The sequence below is a fragment of the Phyllopteryx taeniolatus genome, chromosome 15 (genome assembly GCF_024500385.1).
Source record: "Phyllopteryx taeniolatus isolate TA_2022b chromosome 15, UOR_Ptae_1.2, whole genome shotgun sequence".
NCBI lineage: Eukaryota > Metazoa > Chordata > Actinopteri > Syngnathiformes > Syngnathidae > Phyllopteryx > Phyllopteryx taeniolatus.
The window spans coordinates 18,091,827-18,110,054 of NC_084516.1; the positions used below are offsets into that span (position 1 = coordinate 18,091,827).

General features: G+C 38.3%; 1 protein-coding gene across 2 annotated transcripts in view; it reads left to right on the plus strand.

Annotated features, from left to right (window-relative positions):
• The first annotated feature begins 1,716 nt into the window (after window positions 1-1,716).
• The window catches only part of nars1 (asparaginyl-tRNA synthetase 1), a 21,426-nt gene continuing 4,914 nt past the window's right edge, over window positions 1,717-18,228 (plus strand). The window contains exons 1-12 of one of the 2 annotated variants that reach the window (XM_061800387.1): window positions 1,717-1,906; window positions 7,729-7,811; window positions 13,172-13,237; window positions 13,500-13,592; window positions 13,696-13,785; window positions 13,943-14,021; window positions 15,727-15,797; window positions 16,025-16,111; window positions 16,313-16,534; window positions 16,634-16,833; window positions 17,950-18,085; window positions 18,189-18,228. The exon at window positions 18,189-18,228 is cut by the window's right edge and continues 74 nt beyond it. In XM_061800387.1, the coding sequence (XP_061656371.1) occupies window positions 1,864-1,906; window positions 7,729-7,811; window positions 13,172-13,237; window positions 13,500-13,592; window positions 13,696-13,785; window positions 13,943-14,021; window positions 15,727-15,797; window positions 16,025-16,111; window positions 16,313-16,534; window positions 16,634-16,833; window positions 17,950-18,085; window positions 18,189-18,228 (1,210 nt within the window). In that variant the 5' untranslated portion in view covers window positions 1,717-1,863. Of the gene's footprint in view, window positions 1,907-4,108; window positions 4,260-7,728; window positions 7,812-13,171; window positions 13,238-13,499; window positions 13,593-13,695; window positions 13,786-13,942; window positions 14,022-15,726; window positions 15,798-16,024; window positions 16,112-16,312; window positions 16,535-16,633; window positions 16,834-17,949; window positions 18,086-18,188 lie in introns of those variants that run through there. The other variant, XM_061800388.1, reaches the window with a different exon arrangement.

Genomic DNA, 18,228 nt, shown 5'->3' on the forward strand with positions numbered 1-18,228 from the left:
CTGTAGTTTTATGTATATATATGGTTGTGCCACCTGACATTTTTTTGTTGTGAAATTAAAAACACTGTAAAAAAAAAAAAAAGTTACAACAGAAAAGTTATTCATAGAGGTGCAACGATTAATTGACTTAATTGATTTTGATTTTTGATAGTCGATTTATCGTTTAGAGACCTTTAACTTAAAATTGGCCAAATCCTTGGAATTTTCAGCCTCTCAACAGTAAATAATAATTATATTTATGATAATAATAAAGCAGCTGGAACGGTGGGTGACTGGTTAGCACATTTGCCTCACAGTTCTGGGGATCTGATGCATGTTCCCCCCCCCCCCCCCGTGCCTGGGTGGGTTTCCTCCGGGTACTCCGATTTCCTCCCACATTGCAAAAATATGCACGGTAGGTTTATTGAAGACTCTAAATTCCCCGTAGGTGAGTGCAAATGGTTGTTTGTCTATCTCTGCCCTTCGATTGGCTGGCGGCCAGTTTAAGGTGTATCCTGCCTCTTGCCTGAAGTCAGCTGTGGTAGGCTCCAGGACACCCGCGACACTAGTGTGGACAAGTGGAACAGAAAATGAATTGATGAGTGAATGTATTATAATAAAGCAGACTGATCACTCTGTTCCATTAAAAGAAGACATTTTGCAAACATCTTCTTTTACTTCGGTAAAAATGTTGATAATTATTTTCCAATTTCCTGACATGTTACAGGCCAAAACAGTAACTGGATCAATTTGTTTGTGCATTTTTCACACTGTCAATTTGAAGTAATGTACTGTTCTTTAATAAAGGGATGGATTTTTTTAATCCAATTCATCGATTAATAAAAAAAAAACTACTCAACAGAATAATCGATTATTAAATAATCCTTACTTGCAGCCCTAGTTTTTCCATAAATGAGACTTGTTTAAACACAATTTTATCTGGACTTAAAAAGATATTGAAAATATTTTTTAAATACCCTTTTACAAGCTTTATTCGTCGGTGACCTTTATTAAAATAACTAACACTTTCAGAATTATGTTTGTTCATCTTTAAAGAGACTAGCTTTTATTTGTTCTTATGTACATTTCAGAGGCTGTCTTTTTGACTTTCAAGTACTTTAATCCGAATTTCCACTTTAATCAGAGTATATATTTTTTTCTGTCTCTGTACTTCTACTTAAGTACAGAGTTTGAGTAATTTTGCCTCTGCCCCAGTTCAAGAACGCTCTAGTACAAAATATGTGATTCGGCTTCCCTGGATATAACAAACCAACAAAAATCAATTCAGTAAAAGGATTACAGAAACACTGTCTCTCAAAAATTCTCATTTCCTTTGGATTGTATTGCAGCGAATGTGGCAGGACCACTCAGTGTGGTGTTATTAGGATTCCCGCGTAGTTTGTAGGCAGGGCACGCCCTACTCCAATATTACTGGCTCCGAGACATGCACTGCTGCACTATGATTGGCTGTTGTATCTTGTAGAACACACCCTACTGCTTCCAGACGGGAAAAGGTGTGACTTAAGTGTGGAGGCGTTAATATGTTTCCCACTAACCCTACCCATAACCCATCCTAAACCGCCTTAAGACCCAACCACAGCCCAAACCTAGCCATAAAAAAACGTGTTTGTTTTTATTTCGTACTAATGTGATGCATGTCTGGGATGGTCATCTCGTTACGTCTGCGTAGCCTATCCTATTGCAGTGGGGCGTGGCCTGCCTAGAAACCATGTGGGACTCTTAATCACTCGTCACCAGTGTGTGTGCGTAGAGCTTCATGTCAAACACTACAAGAAGACAAGCATAGCCGGCAGGTGCCTCTTGCAATTTTATTTTCTAAACGTATTTATTCGTCAGCGGACTACAACAGCGTCTGGACCCGATATGGCGACGGATATAACTAAAGGTGTGGACCAAGTGTCAGTTGGTAAGTAAGAAACTAAGGAATCTCTGTGGGCTAACGTATGTTAGCCACCTAGCTTCTGGTGACATGTGTACAGTGCCGTACCAATTGCATCATTCACAGACATGCTAGCCGTTAGCATGCTAGTAACTCCTACGCTGTCATATTCACAGACATTTTTCGGCGTGTTGATGTACTGCTGAAATGAGTGTAGTATGGTAAGATTATAAAACGGACATGAAAATGAAACCCTGTACCTTACCCGAAGGGTAACCCATTACAGCTGTCATTTTGCCGCACAGAATTCTACGTCAGTGAGTTACGTTATCACGATTTAATTGTTCATACAAATACTGTCAAACAAACACAAGAGTGAATAGCAGCGGTATTTATTGTGTGTGGCGTGTTAGGTTTTTATAGTTAGCATTATTTACCATTACGGCTGGTACAATGTTCAATCTAAAACGGTAACGCTAATGATGATGATATATAAAGGTGACACAGTATGTGATTTCTTTGTTCCATTGCCGTAACCAAGAGCAAATAATTTTGAAAGGTTTACACCCAGTGATACTGTAATTCCCTCGTATGTGGTTAGGATGACACAGTCGCTGATGCACTTCAGTTGCTTTTTTTGCCAAGACTGGTAACAATGCACATTCATACAAGAGCTGCTATCGTCAACAACTCCTGCCCAAGCACTTTCCATATAAACTGTCTGACCTGAGCCAATGTTCAAGCTTAAATATCCTCTTTCATTGTTACCTTGATCCTTTGCTTTTCATATTTGCTGATGTCACAACTGCCATTCAACATCCTGCACGCATAGTCTAGATATTACACTAGTTTTACATTATCTCATCGTCGTCATATGACCGGAGTGAGCAAAACTGTGGCTACCTCTATTAAACTACATGAGGCGAGGAGGAAAGATGGCTCGTACCACAAATAACCGGGACATGACGGCTCTTTTAGGTCAGCAGTATGAAAGCATTTCAACTACCCAGTTGAGAACAGAGATGGAAATCATGTAGTTGACAAAAGCCAGTCTACAGTATTTGCTTTTAGTGCTTCAAAAAAATGTACCCATGTCAAGTCGAACATGTTAATGCACCTTCAAAGATACCCTCCGAAATGAATTTAAGTGATGCACGGAAGAAATCACAGGCAGTCTACTCCGACAAATGTACATATTATATGAATACATTTTATGTTTTACTATACTTGTAAATTATCTATATCAAAACTCAACTCATCCTTGTGCGCTAAAGCCGAGTTTATTTGGATGAGAGATTTCAGTTATTTGTCACAAAATAATGCAGAGGCCTCTTTCAGGAACATACCAGTACTCGATCATGTCAATTTAGCTTGTAATTTTTAGTGTGTCATTTCAATTCAGTAACAAATAGCAGTTATTGTCATGATATTAGTTTCAGCCATGTGCTTGTATTTCTCTGAACATCAAAACTGAAACAAAAGTCCCTGAAACCCCTTTTGGCTTTCTGAGATCGTTTATATACTGTATATGCAATGTCTGTTGTATCCTGTTTTTTCCCCCCTCCAATACTTAACACTTTCAGTTTTGTTTTATTGACCTTTCAAGAATGTATGTTTCATTTGTTAAGTACATTTCAGAGTATGTACTTTTTTACTTTACGGTGAAGGAGTTGAATCAGAATTTCTACTTTTACAAGTGTATTTTGTACATAAGTATACTGTATACTTCTACTTAAGTGCAGAGTGTCAGTACCTTTGCCACTGGCCCACTTCTGGAACTGTACATACTAAAATCTGTGATTAAGGCAGTGATTTCCAACCTTTATGGAGCCAAGGCACATATTTTACAATTGAAAAATCTCATGGCACACCAACAAACAAATGTCACAGAAAGTGGATACATTAATTACTGTATGTACTTCCTGCCATCGAATAGAAGAGCATTTATTTCTTCTGTCTGTCACTATGCCTCACTGGCATAAATAGATGAACAAAGATATATTATTTCTTGTAAAAAAAAAAAATTTGTAATTACGTAAAATTGTATAATTTCCCACGGCCCACCTGAAGCGCGCTCACGGCACACAGGTTGTGAATCACTGGATTAAGGGAGAGATTTAGGGCGTTTCAAATCACTTTGCTGATAATAAATTCCACCAATTGTCTGCGGGTATTGAATCAGTCTTGAAACCTGTCCTACAGCGAATACGATAGGACCCGTCCATGTCTGTAGAGCTTCTTGTCTAACAGTACAACAGGACAGACAGCCGCCAGCTGCCTCTTGCATTGTTTTTTTCACGTAATTATTCAGTCAGCGGACTACAAACATGGACTGATATGGCAACGGCTCTAACCAAAGGTGTGGACCAAGTGTCTGTTGGTAAGTCAGAAACCAATGAATCTCTGCGGGCTAAGTATGCTCTCAGATCCACTTACATTTTGACTGACTTAAGTTGAATTAACGTACTCCTGAAATGAGTGTTGTATTGCATGGTAGGATTTATAAAAACGGACATCCACTAATGAAATAATTGTGGCCAAATGGTAACCCATTACAGCTTTTGTTCACCAAAATCCTGTAAAATAAACATTACCTATAGTATAAATCATTGCGTTTTGTGTAGCGATTGGGTGAATAGTGCAATCAGAAGTTATTCTGCATCCGAATTATGGCTTTTTTAAATTATTGACGTGATTTATTATCATGCTAAAGTACGATGTTAAGTCTAAAATGATAAGGCTAATGATCATCATTTATGCTAACAGTTTGTGATTTCTTGGTTTCATTGCTGTAAGAGCCAATACTTTTAAGAGTTTCCCCCCTTTATCACGGGTCCATTTTATAGTTTTATTAGGGCTTATAACTATACAGATCGAAACTGAAAATCACAACACTTTATATACTCTTATCTTTACACTTAATTATTCTTGAACCTTTATGATCTGTCAAAGTCTAGATTTTTTCACTTCATTCGCTTAATCTATTTCCTTATGACGGTCACTTATTAACATTATTTGTTTAGAACACAAGTCCTTAGTAGGAGTCAAGATACAGATGCTATGAGGACTGTAATAATTCAGTATCTAAACCAAAAATAGCAATGCAATAATCGCAGCACAAACCTATGTTGTCTTTGAAATGGGAGAAACGCGGCACGTCTGTTCCAACTTCCAGATTTTGTGTCTCTAATCCAGGTAAAGACATCTGAGCTCACAGTGCTCCATCCATTTTCTATATCGCTTATCCTCATTAGGGTCGCAGGCGTGCTGATGCCTATCCCAGCTGACAGTGCGAGGAAGGGTACACCCTGGACCTGTCACCAGCCAATTGCAGCGCACATGCAGACAGCCATTACACTCACATTCACACCCAAGGTCAATTTAGAGCCTTCAATTAACCTAACATGCATCTTTTTGGATATGTGGGTGGAAACAGGAGTACCCGGAGAAAACCCACACAACCACGGAGAGAACATGCAACTACACACAAGTCGTGAGCCCAGATACGAACCCACAACTTTGATCTGTGAGGCAGATGTGCTTATCAGTAGGACACCACTACAAAATCTCGTATACTTAAATTAATTTGAAAAAAAATCGTGATCTTAGATTGAAGATCAATTTCATCACCAAGCCTCCTACAACTGCGTGTCACTGTCATGTGACTACTTTTTCTAGTGATGGTCATCAGTCCAGAGTGAGCAAAACAGTGGCAACTGCTAATTCTTGTTCTGTTCAAGTATGTGAGGAGAGCGAACCGGAGGAGAATCGGAAACAGCTAGTAATACAAATAACCGTGAAATTGCAGAACCTCGAAGCTCATTTAGGTCAGCGGTATGGGAACATTTTGGCTATGCGGTTGAGAACAGACCTGGAAATCAAGTAGTTAACAGTTCTTGCAGTTATTGTCATGATATTAACTGATTAGTTTCAGCCATGTGCTTGTAGTCTCTGCACATCAAAAGTGAAACAAAAGTGCCTTCAACAGATTTTGGCTTTGAATTTGTCAAAAACATTCCCAAAGTCATGAACATTTTAATGCATCTTGAAAGACTCACCACAAAATTGATTTAACTGGGGTAAGGACGAAAACGTATGGAGGACCAAAAGTAGCTAAATTAAATAAATAGATGCATAATAAAATAAATTAACTGTATAATAAATTATTTTAATGTATTTAGTTATTTATATACAGTGGGTACGGAAAGTATTCAGAGCCCCTTATTTTTTTCACTTTGTTGCAGCCATTTGCTAAAATCATTTAAGTTAATTCCCCCTCCCCCCCCTCATTAACATACACACAGCACCCCATATTGACAGAGAAAACAGAATTGTAGAAATTATTTCAGATTTAAGTATTCATACCGTTTGCTCAGTATTTAGTAGAAGACCTTATACAGCCATGAGTTTTTCACACCTGGATTTGGTGATCCTCTGCCATTCCTCCTTGCAGATCCTCTCCGGTTCTGTCAGGTTGGATGGTGAACGTTTTTGGACAGCCATTTTCAGGTCTCTCCAGAGATGCTCAATTGGTTTTAAGTCAGGGCTCTGGCTGGGCCATTCAAGAACAGTCAAGTAGTTGTTCTTAAGCCATTCCTTCGTTATTTTAGCTGTGTGCTTAGGGTCATTGTCTTGTTGGAAGGTGAACCTTCGGCCCAGTCTGAGGTCATGAGCACTCTGGAAAAGGTTTTTGTTCAGGATATCGCTGTACTTGGCCGCATTCATCTTTCCTTTGATTGCAACCAGTCGTCCTGTCCCTGCAGCTGAAAAACACCCACAGCATGATGCTGCCACCACCATGCTTCAATGTTGGGACTGTATTGGGACAGGTGATGAGCAGTGACTGGTTTTCTCCACACATACTGCTTAGAATTAAGGCCAAAAAGTTCTATCTTGGTTTCATCAGACCAGAGAATCTTATTTCTCACCATCTTTCAGTCCTTCAGATGGTTTTTTTTTTTATGTTTTTTTTTTTTAATGCAAACTCCATGCACGCTTTCATGTGTCTCGCACTGAGTAGAGGCTTCCGTCGGGCCACTCTGCCGTGAAGCCCCCACTGGTGGAGGGCTGCAGTGATGGTTGACTTTCTGGAGCTTTCTCCCATCTCCCGACTGCATCTCTGCAACTTTGATCACAGTGATCTTTGGGTTCTTCTTTACCTCTCTCACCAAGACTCTTCTCCCCAGATTGCTCAGTTTTGCCGTCCGGGAAGGGTTCTGGTCGTTCCAAACGTCTTTCATTTAAGGATTATGGAGGCCACTGTGCTCTTAGGAACGTAAAGTGCAGCAGAATTTTTGTTGTAACCTTGGCCATATCGGTGCCTTGCCACAATTCTATCTCTGAGCTCTTTAGGCAGTTCGTTTGACCTCATGATTCTCATTTGCTCTGACATGGACTGTGAGCTGTAAGGTCTCATCTAGACAGGTGTGTGGCTTTCCTAATCAAGTCCAATCAGTATAATCAAACACAGCTGGACTAAAATGGAGGTGTAGAACCATCTAATTGTATGCCTTTACATACTTGTAATATCAAATATTCTGAAGCCATTTAACAACTGAAACCAAATTAACTGCAAGGTTAACCCTTGATAGATTACATCATAATGAATGAGTATAATACATTAAAAAACAGATACTGCAGTGGCTCAGGAATGGCACCTCAAAACAAGGCACCATATTCTTTTTGTTCAATGGTAAACATAATCTTTAGGTTATTTCTTGCACTGTTATTAGTAAAGATAAAAATCTCCAATTTGACTCAAAAAACGTATTCTGTCGTTTATCATCAATCTCAAATGTAATGTTGTTTGGAGAACTTTTGCTAAAAAATACTGCACTTGCGTACCACAGGTGAACTATATGTGTCGGACAAATGTGGCAACGACCAGGATGGAGATGGCTCTGAGCAGAAACCCTTCAAGACTTCTCTCAAGGTAAGCAGCGTACAGGCAATGTTTCAAGTACAATTTTTAATAGGGATGGGTAAGTACGATACCAGGAATCGGTATCGGGCCAATACCGGTCTTATTTTAAAGTATCAGGTACTTGTGAAGGCTGCCGATACCAGTCACTGATACTGAAAGCAAAAGTAAAGTCAGGAGGTCAAAACTACCTATATTCTATTATTATTATATTGTAATTGTCAAAATCTTCTTTAGCAGATGCAGGTTACTTTTGCAGGGTTTTTTTTTTTTTTTTTTTTTTTTTTTTAAATACTTTCAAAATCACCACATCCGTAAGCTGCCATTTTTCTAGTTTATTTTTTATTTTTTTTCATTCCGTGTGCAAAAGTTGCGAGAGTGACGTAACACAGTCCTTCCTTCGGGTGAAAGGAAGGAAGTGTCATTGCTCTGAGAATGACATGACCTGGATGAATGAGACTATTCACAGGCAAAAGCCTAACAAGGCATTGATGTCTAATGGTGGGGTTTTTATTTTGAAGTTGGCAATTGGCCTCTGCAGGTGTTGCTGTAGTGCTTTTAAAAAAATGAAATAAATAAATGCCGTGTTGCTTTATATGAACAATCTTGCGGTTGGCTTGACTTCGACTTTTCAATTGGAGTTACAGAGTTTGAACTCAAACTTGAAGTTCAAACTCTGAACTTCAAGTTTAATCCGAACTCAAAATCCTCTTTATTTTGCCAAGTATGTCCAAAAAAACCACACAAGGAATTTGTCTCCGGTAGTTGGAGCCGCTCTAGTACGACAAAAGACAGTCAATTGACAGAGAACACTTTTGAGACATAAAGACATTGAGAAAAACCGTCACTGAGCAATAAAGGGGGTGCTAGTTATCTGGTAATGCCGGTACAATTAAAAAAAAAATAATAATAATAATAATAAATGTAAAAAAATTTTTTTTTGACAATTGTACAAAAAGATGCAGAGTCCTCTAGCACTTAGAGCAGTTTGAATGACTAATATAGCAATAGTCTGGTGCAATGACCATTGTGACATTGCGACATGAAACAATCTTAATTGTTGGTCAACTATAGCTGCAGGCGTCATGGAATGCCATGGAAAGCATGGCCAAGCTTATAGCAAACTTGACGTGCCAAATGTCGGCGAATTTCATTTACTACGCAGACTAGTTCAAAGTTCCGTTCACTGTTCCAAAAATGAACTACCGTAATTTCTCGCGTATATTGCGCATTTGTTTCCTCAAAAAATTGTCAAACGTCAATAGCGCATTATATATAGGTATCGGGGAAAAATGAAAAAAAACTTTCGCATTTTATAAATGTATGCCACCATCTAGAGGTTATGAAAAAGCTGTACACTTTCATTCTAATACGCCTCCGCCCCCTAGAAATTATGAAAAAGTTGTACACTTTCATTCTAGTATGACACCTCCACCTAGTGGGTATGAAAAAGGTGGAGCCTACACTTTCATTCCAATATGACAGGGGGTAGGTATGACTGCATATCTGTACAGTTGTGCACATAAGTTTACATACCCAGGCAGAATTTGTGAATCCCCCCCAAATACGACTGGTGACTGAAAAACAACCACCATCGTTTTATTTATGTTTATGTTTTGTTTAATGATAATGGTTTTCTGAAATGCTTGACAGTTTAATTTGAATCCCATTAAAATCAAATGTTTCGCCTTCATGTTTTCTTTAAAGAATTGGACACATCTTACAAATTCTACCTGGGTAATCAAACATATGAGAACAACTTTGTGTTTTCTCATTTACTAAATAAAGTAGGGCTGTGAATTTCAAAATAAGAGCAAGTAAATAAAAAGAAAGCATTAAAAAAAGCATTTTCAAATAAAGTGCTTAACTTCAGAATATCCATCCATCCATTTTTCTACTGCTTATCCGAGGTCGAGTCGCGGGGGGAGTAGCTTTAGCAGGGACGCCAAGACTTCCCCCATCCCTAGCCCTCCCTTCAGAATAATTCTTTGAAAAAAAACTAACAAAATACAGATACTTCGTTTTGATCACATGGGTAGAAGCAAAATCGTGGATTGTAAAAATGCATTATACATAGGTTGAAGGGTTTTCCAGAATTTTCTATGTTGCTGACAGGCTATTACCGTAAAAATACTGGCATTTCATTTCTTCATTGTTGCCACCCATTCAGTCCACGCAAGTAGCCAGCTGCAGCTTTCACCCTACAATTTCAAAAACATGAGAAAAAAACTTTTTTTAAATGAGGAATTAAAACAAAAAAAGGACTTTTGTCCTAAATCTGCAAACAAAACCACGCACGACAGTATGACATGAACGATGGTGAAAGGACATTGATAACTTTGCATTCCTTGTAGCGCTGGCTAAATATATTGACAAAACATTTTTTCTCATCTGATATCACAGTGTTGTAACTAAAGCAGGGGTCCCCCAAGGACCACATGAGTAGCCTACAGGCCTGTTCTAAAGATATTTCACCAGTGATGGGACATTGTGATTTCCTAAGAATGTTTCAGAGGTGAACATTTGAAAATGTAAACACTTGAGATTTATGAAAATAATGTTGCATATTGATATGTATCTTTCCTAACTTGTTAAGTCATTGTTGATGATTATTGTGAGGAATTATTAACAGCTGGATCAGTGTCCTCATGGAGTTGAATATCATTAATTATTAGTAATGACATATCATTAAAGGTAATTTTATTATTTCAGAAGTGCGTATTAAACGGGTAGCCCTTCACATCAATCAATGCTCAAGACTTAGTTCTCACTTTCAAAAAGGTTGGAGACCCCTGAACTAAAGCATTCTAGGAGAAATAATACATTTCCTAGTAATCAATTTTTACATGATGTATTACATTATAAAACAACCAAAGAACACATTCGCAGCCATTTACGCAGTGTTCCTGAATGCAACTCGCGCGCACACAGACTGCTGTGACTGCCTGCCGAATGTAAACATGAATAGCGGTTGCCAAATACGGCGTTCATTCCCAACATACAAAACCTCGTATATAGTGTGTCCATATGCGTTTTGTCCTGGAAGTCCCGAGCAAAACCTGGCACTCTTGAATGAAAATTAACTTTGGTTCGAAAGTTCTTTAACGCCAGAATGAGCGCGTTGTCATTTATGTTTATCAGGCAGAAATTAACTAAGTTCAGTTCACGTTCACACAAAATATGAACTAGTTCAGGTACAACACTGGCCAAATGAGTACTCAAACATGGAAACAAGTGGGCCACTTCTAAAGCACACTTCTCCACACGCTCCCAACAGACGAAATGTCACTACATTATTAAGTTGCGCTTAAACTATCATTAGGTACATAATGGACATCAAAGAAATGAGCCACAGCTATCAATCAAATCATCGAGGAGCCGATAATAGTCACAAAAGAAGGCAGTAAACACAGTGGCGTGACAAATGGAACAATACAAACATAAGTCACTAAATTGTGTACTCACTGTGGTTCAAAGACGCACTCAATCACTGCAGAGCTGTTCAAATCCAAATACATCTGCGTAACAAGTCAATTGCAGTCACTGCTCCATTGTAGAAATGAGCAATTTGGCGTTCACCTTTGTGCTCAGTCTGAAAGGCACATTTGACATTTCGTATTTTTTCCCCCACATTTATTTTCTCTGACGTCGTCACCGTCTTTGCTGTTTAACACAATTTGCAAACTTTGCATTTTCACCATTTTTCCACTCCTTGAATCAAATATGTGCGCTTAGCATTGTTGATGTAAACACGTTGTGCGTTTGCTCTTCCGAGCTTCACAATTAACTCTTTCTTGCCCTTGACAGGCAGCTACTGTCTGTACACATAGTATCAAACTGATACTATGGGCTGGCATTGAATGAGTTAAATAAGCGGATCCTCGAAATACTGGAGTACCGTAATTTCTCGTGTATAATGCGCACCCATGTATAATATGCACCGCCAAAGTTGACCTCAAAATTCTGGAAAACCCTTCTACCTATGTATAATGCATTTTTACAATGCATGACTTTGCTTCTACCCATATGATCAAAACATGAAGCACTATCTGTATCTTGTTAGTTTTTTTCCAAATAATTACTCTGAAGTTAAGCACTTTATTTGAGCATGTAATACTTTGTTTTTATTTACTTACTCTTATTTTGAAATGTACAGCCGTACTTATTTAGTAAATGAGTAAATATATTCTCATATATTTATATCTCATATAAATTAATGATGGTTGTTGTCCAGTCATCAGTCGTAATTTAAAAAACAAACAAACAAAAAAACACTTATTTCACAAATTCTGCCAGGTATGTAAACTTATGATCACAACTGTACATATATGCATTCATATGTACCTGTCATATAGGAATGGTGGTGGCATATTGGAATGATATATTAGAATGAAAGTGTACACCTTTCACATAACCTCGAGGTGGCGATGGCATATTGGAATGAAAGTGTACAGCTTTTTCATAACCTCTAGTTGGCGGCATACATTTATAAAATGTGAACGTTTTTTTTTCCATTTTCCCCTTTATCAATGTATAATGCGCACTATTGATTTTTTTTTTTTACAATTGTGGGGGGGACAAAATGTGTATTATACACAAGAAATTATGGTATTCGTTGCAGCCTTAGATAGTACCCAACAAGAATGCCTCCTGGAATAGGTGAAAATTTAATTTATTTGTTTAATTATTATTCCATAAACACTATATTAATCAGAATACCATGTTTAGACTACGAAACATATTATTGCACAAAAAATTGTTTCACCAGTAATTGGCGCTATACTGCGGCAGTTCGACAAATCATCATGAGCGTCAGAACTAAAGAGTTCATTTTTCACAATTATGTCATTGTGTTAATTGAAATTTTATGTATCAAAAGTACTAGTGGTATCGGTGAGTACTCAACTGAATACTCGTACTGGTATCAGTCTGAAAAAAAGTGGTATCGAACATCCCTAATTTTTTAACATTCAGATCTGTGATTCAAGTGTAAAAGTAGTTAACCAACGTTAATAGTGATGCGTGCAACAAAGCGTTTTAACTTAAATTCATATTGAAAAGGTGATTTGTGTCTTTTCTTAAATACTCGAATGAAGAAAAAAAGTACAAAACCCCAGACTTAATCCTTTGCTCATTGAACTGAGTGTAGTGAGGTAACGCTCACACCATACGTGTTTATATTACTTTAAATGAATTCCAAAGTTTTGTGTGACCTTCGTTATATTTTTCTCCAAAAGTTAAAGAAACATGCGTTTTTTTTGTTTTTGTTTTTAAATATTTAATTTTATTTATTTTTTGTTGTAATGGTGCTAAGAATATTTGCGATATTTTCACCCAGATATCTGATGGTATTTTTGGATTTACCTTCACAGGCTCTGCTCTTCACTGGCCAAGAACCATTCCCTACAATCTATGTAGACACACAGAAAGAGGAAGAGGTACCGGGAAATTATTTGTACACACTTGTTTTTTTTTTTTGTTTGTTTTTTTTTGTTATTTCATATATATTTCGTACAGACATTTATTCTTGTCCACTGAGTAAATAATTATGTATTAAATTTAAGTGGAATACTCTTTTGATAGTGTTCCGTAATGTACATTACCTAACGAGATTGCCTGCGCATTTTGAAGAATTGTACCTATTGTATGTAACTGACGGTTCAATTTCAGTATTTTTGATACCTTATTTGTTTCTGTCAGCGTTGGGTAGTGATCTCCAAGACGCAGATGAAGAATGCAAAGAAAGCTTTTAACCGTGAACAGGCCAAGAATGAGTCCAAAGAAAAGAAGGAGGTGTGTGCCTCACTTACCCTTTAACATCAGCTGCTGCAATACACGTATATATTTTGTTCATTAGTCTGACGGTTGGGTTTTTTGGTCCTTGTTTATTTTACAGGCGGAAGACAGTGAGAGGAGAGAGAAGAACCTGGAGGAAGCCAAGACAATCATTATTGAAAAGGACCCCACTTTGTCCGAAGCGGAAACGGTTGATCTTTGGTTTTATTTTTGCTCATCATAACAAGAAATCCAAATTCATCATTGCTTTTTGATAATTGGAATGTTGATAAATAAGCAACAATCTTATTGATGAAGTGGGACGCATTTGGTAGTTATTCTTCAACTTCCCTTTTGTGTTTTTGCAGGTAAAAATCAGTCATCTGGGACCAAAGAGAGGTCAAAAAGTCAAAGTGTTTGGATGGGTTCATCGCCTTAGGAGACAAGGTTAAGAGACTTCAAGTCACATGTGGATAGCTACAGTGGTGTGAAAAAGTGTTTGCCCCCTTTCTGATTTCTTTTTTTTTTTTTGCATGTTTGTCACACTTAAATGTTTCCCATCATCAAACAAATATAAATATTAGTCAAAGACAACACAAGTAAACATAAAATGCAATTTTTAAATGATTTTTATTAACGAGGAAAAAATACAAACTTACATGGCCCTGTGTTAAAAAAAAAGAAAAAGTGATTGTTCTCAGAATTGCTGCTCTACCTGCAAACTCAGGAGGTCATGTTAAAACCTAACTGTGGTTTATCATACCAGTGTTAAGTTTCTCTAGCCACTCTCAGGCTTGATACTGCCACACCTGTTCTCAATCAAGAAATCACTTAAATAGGACCTGCCTGACAAAGTGAAGTAGACCAAAAGCTAGATATCATGCTGATATCTAAAGAAATTCAGGAAGAGATGAGAAAGAAAGTAATTGAGGTCTATTTGTCTGGAAAAGGTTATAAAGCCATTTCAAAAGCTTTGGGACTCCAGCGCACCACAGTGAGAGCCGTTATCCACAAATGGCAAAAACAGCACACAAGCAACAGTGGAAGCTTCCCAGGAGTGGCCAGCCGACCAAAATTACCCCAAGACTGTAGCGACGACTCATCCAAACATAAAAAAAAAAACGGCAGGCCTCACTTGCCTCAGTTAAGATCCGTGTTCATGACTCTACCATGAGAAGGAGATTGGGTAAAATGGCCTGCATGGCATAGTTCCAAGACGAAAACCACTGCTGAGCAGAAAGAACTTTAAGGCTAGTTTCAATTTTGCCAGAAGAGGTCTTGATGATCCCCAAGACACTTGGGAAAATACTCTTTGGTCTGAGGAGTCAAAAGTTGAATTTTTTAAAAGGTTTTTGTCGTGTTACATCTGCCGTAAAAGTAATACAGCATTTTAGAAAAAGAACATCATAACAAAAGTAAAATATGGTGGTGGTTGTGTGATGGTCAGGGGCTGTGTTTTGGTCCTTCAGGACCTGGAAGTTTTGCTGTGATAAATGGTACCATGAATTCTGCTGTCTACCAAAAAATCCTGAAGGAGATTATCCGTCCATCTGTTCGTCACCTCAGCTGAAACGAACTTGGGTTCTGCAGCAAGACAATGATCCAAAACACACCAGCAAATTCACCTCTGTATGGCTGAAGAAAAACAAAATGAAGACTTTGGAGTGGCCTATTCAAAGTACTAACCTGAATCCTATTGAGATGCTGTGGCATGACCTTAAAAAGACAGTTAATGCGCGAAAACCCTCCAATGTGGCTAGACATATAACAATTCTGCAAAGATGAGGGGGGCCAGAATTCCTCCACAGCGCTGCAAGAGTGCTGATTGCAAATGTTTGATTGCAGTTACTACTGCTCAGAGTGGCCCAACCAGTTATTCGGTTTAGGGGGGAATCACTTTTTCACACAGGCCATGTAGGTTTTGATTTTTTTTTTCTCCCTTAATAAAAACCATTTAAAAACTGCATTTTGTGTTTACTTGTGTTGTCTTTGACTAATATTTAAATTTGTTTGATGATGAGAAACATTTAAGTGTGACAAACATGCCAAAAAAATTTCAATCAGAAAGGGGGCCAACAGAATTTCACACCACTGTATATTAACTGTTCTCTAAAAAGTGAACCCATTTTAATTGAATTGTGTTTGCCTACAGGGAAAAATTTGATGTTTATCGTGCTGAGAGATGGCACTGGTTTCCTGCAGTGTGTCCTGTCTGATAAACTGGTAAAACTTGAACCAATAATTACCCTTTTTTGACAGTCTGATTTTATATTGTCCAGTGAGTGACAGCCCTCATTATAATATATTGTTCTTCTGTGTGGTTATGTTGTTTTACTTGGTAAACAGTTTGTTCAATTTTATGTAGAATGTCTGTGGAAATGTTTTTTTTTTATTCATCTGTAAAAATGCATGAACATCTACCAACTCATTGGTCTTGTTCTTGTCTACAGTGTCAGTGCTATAATGGCTTAGTGTTGTCTACCGAGAGCAGTGTAGCTCTTTATGGGACGGTGACTCCAGTTCCCAAAGGAAAACAGGTAAACATGCCTGCTTATCATGCACACAAGCAGCAAAACATGCTGAAATGTTTTGCAGTAACATTCTGTGTCATTTATTGGAGATTATATGTTCTATGTATTTCTATAGGAGGTATATTAGGCATTTCTTTTAACAATTTAAAACAATTTCCAGTGTCTTATTAACATGTTTGTGACATGTTTTTGTCAAAATACCACAAGGCACCTGGAGGCCACGAGCTCCACTGCGACTTCTGGGAGCTGATTGGCCTGGCACCAGCAGGCGGGGCCGACAACCTCCTGAACGAGGAGTCTGATGTGGACGTCCAACTTAACAACCGACACATGATGATCAGAGGAGAGAACATATCCAAGGTCCTCAGAGTCCGATCCATGGTCACACAGTGCTTCAGGGACCACTTCTTCAGCCGTGGTTACTACGAGGTGAAGCACACGAAGTCATATTAGTTTAGCAAGACTACCTGGAGATGCAGGACCAGTTCACCAAACATAATCATCATCTACTTCCTGTTTCCTGTGCAGGTTTTTCCTCCGACTTTAGTGCAGACTCAGGTGGAGGGCGGATCCACACTGTTTAATCTCAACTACTTTGGTGAGCAGGCTTACCTGACACAGTCCTCCCAGCTTTACCTGGAGACGTGCATACCTGCACTGGGCGACAGCTTCTGCATTGCTCTGTCATACCGAGCTGAGCAGTCCCGCACCCGCAGACACCTCTCAGAGTGAGCATGCCATTCTACTCTCTAGACAAGCAAAACAAACGCAATTGATTTAAGTCCACATGAACAGCGAGTAACCTTAAAGTGAACCCAGGATCGCAGTCAGGAAACAATGCGCAAGTTAGTCACTCCGCTGCAAAAATTCACAATCTCACCAAAAATATTTATTTTTAGTCCAAACTAATCTGATTACACTTAAAATAAAATTCATCATGTAAAAAGTAACTTGTTTTAGTATTTAAATAGTTTTTATTTTACTTTTTTCAAGCTAATTTGTATTTGAAATAAGTAGGTAAAAAATGCCAGTGGAGTAAGAGAAAAACTTACTGGTACTCCAGTGTTTTTATTTTTATTTTTTTTATTGTTGTTATTATTTTCCTCCCCCTTATTTATTCACTGCTATTTAGTCTTACTCCACTGGCACTTTCTTTCTGCTAATTTGTAGTACAATGACCAGAAATTAGACACACTGCAGGTCAATTCAAATGTCTTTTTTCATATCCGACCCAGGCCTCTTTCATATGTGGATATAAATCGGATATGTATCTGACGTGAGTGCAATATGGATACTCACGGCGTGCTCTCCAACCTCTACATCATCGGAAGGCGACAAACATCACAATTGTTCGACAAAACAGACGCGACAAAAGCAAACTGCAGAGAAAGGAGGAAAAAACAGTCAGGAGCGAAAAGATGATGCTTTACAACTGATGCATATAAGAAAATATTGGCTCCGGTTGCACACAATCCTTGAAATTGTCACAAAGAGACGTACGCAAGGCGCCACATTTACTTGGGTAAACGGGGCGCCTCGCGGTTGCGCACATACGTTTGACGTTACGGACGTATTCCGTCCACAGTACAAGTCACATTTGTTTTTGTAATGTGAATGACTACATAAAAAGGTGGGATTGAACAAACAATCTGAATTGGGCATCATGCCAAGGAGTAGGAATGGAGCCAAATATTCACGGTAAAATAGTGAGTTTTTGCAGTCTAGTAGTTGCTGTCTGCTTAAGAGTGAAGGTGCTTCCATAGCCCATCTAAGGTACCTGGCTAGTTTTGTACTATCATACCAAGCAAAAAAGCATTTGTGAGAGGTATTTTTTCTGTGTGCAGGTACACTCACGTTGAAGCGGAGTGTCCCTTCATAACCTTTGACAACCTGCTGGAGAGACTGGAGGACTTGGTGTGTGATGTTGTGGACCGAGTTCTAAAATCCCCAGCTGCACAACTACTCTATGACATCAACCCGGTACCAAGCTGGATCACCTGGACTTTTTCTGTTGTTGTTTTTTGGGGGGAAATTGTATTCTAATGTTCCTGTTTTATTTTCTGATAACGTACATACATTTCAGGATTTCAAACCCCCTAAAAGGCCATTCAAGAGAATGAACT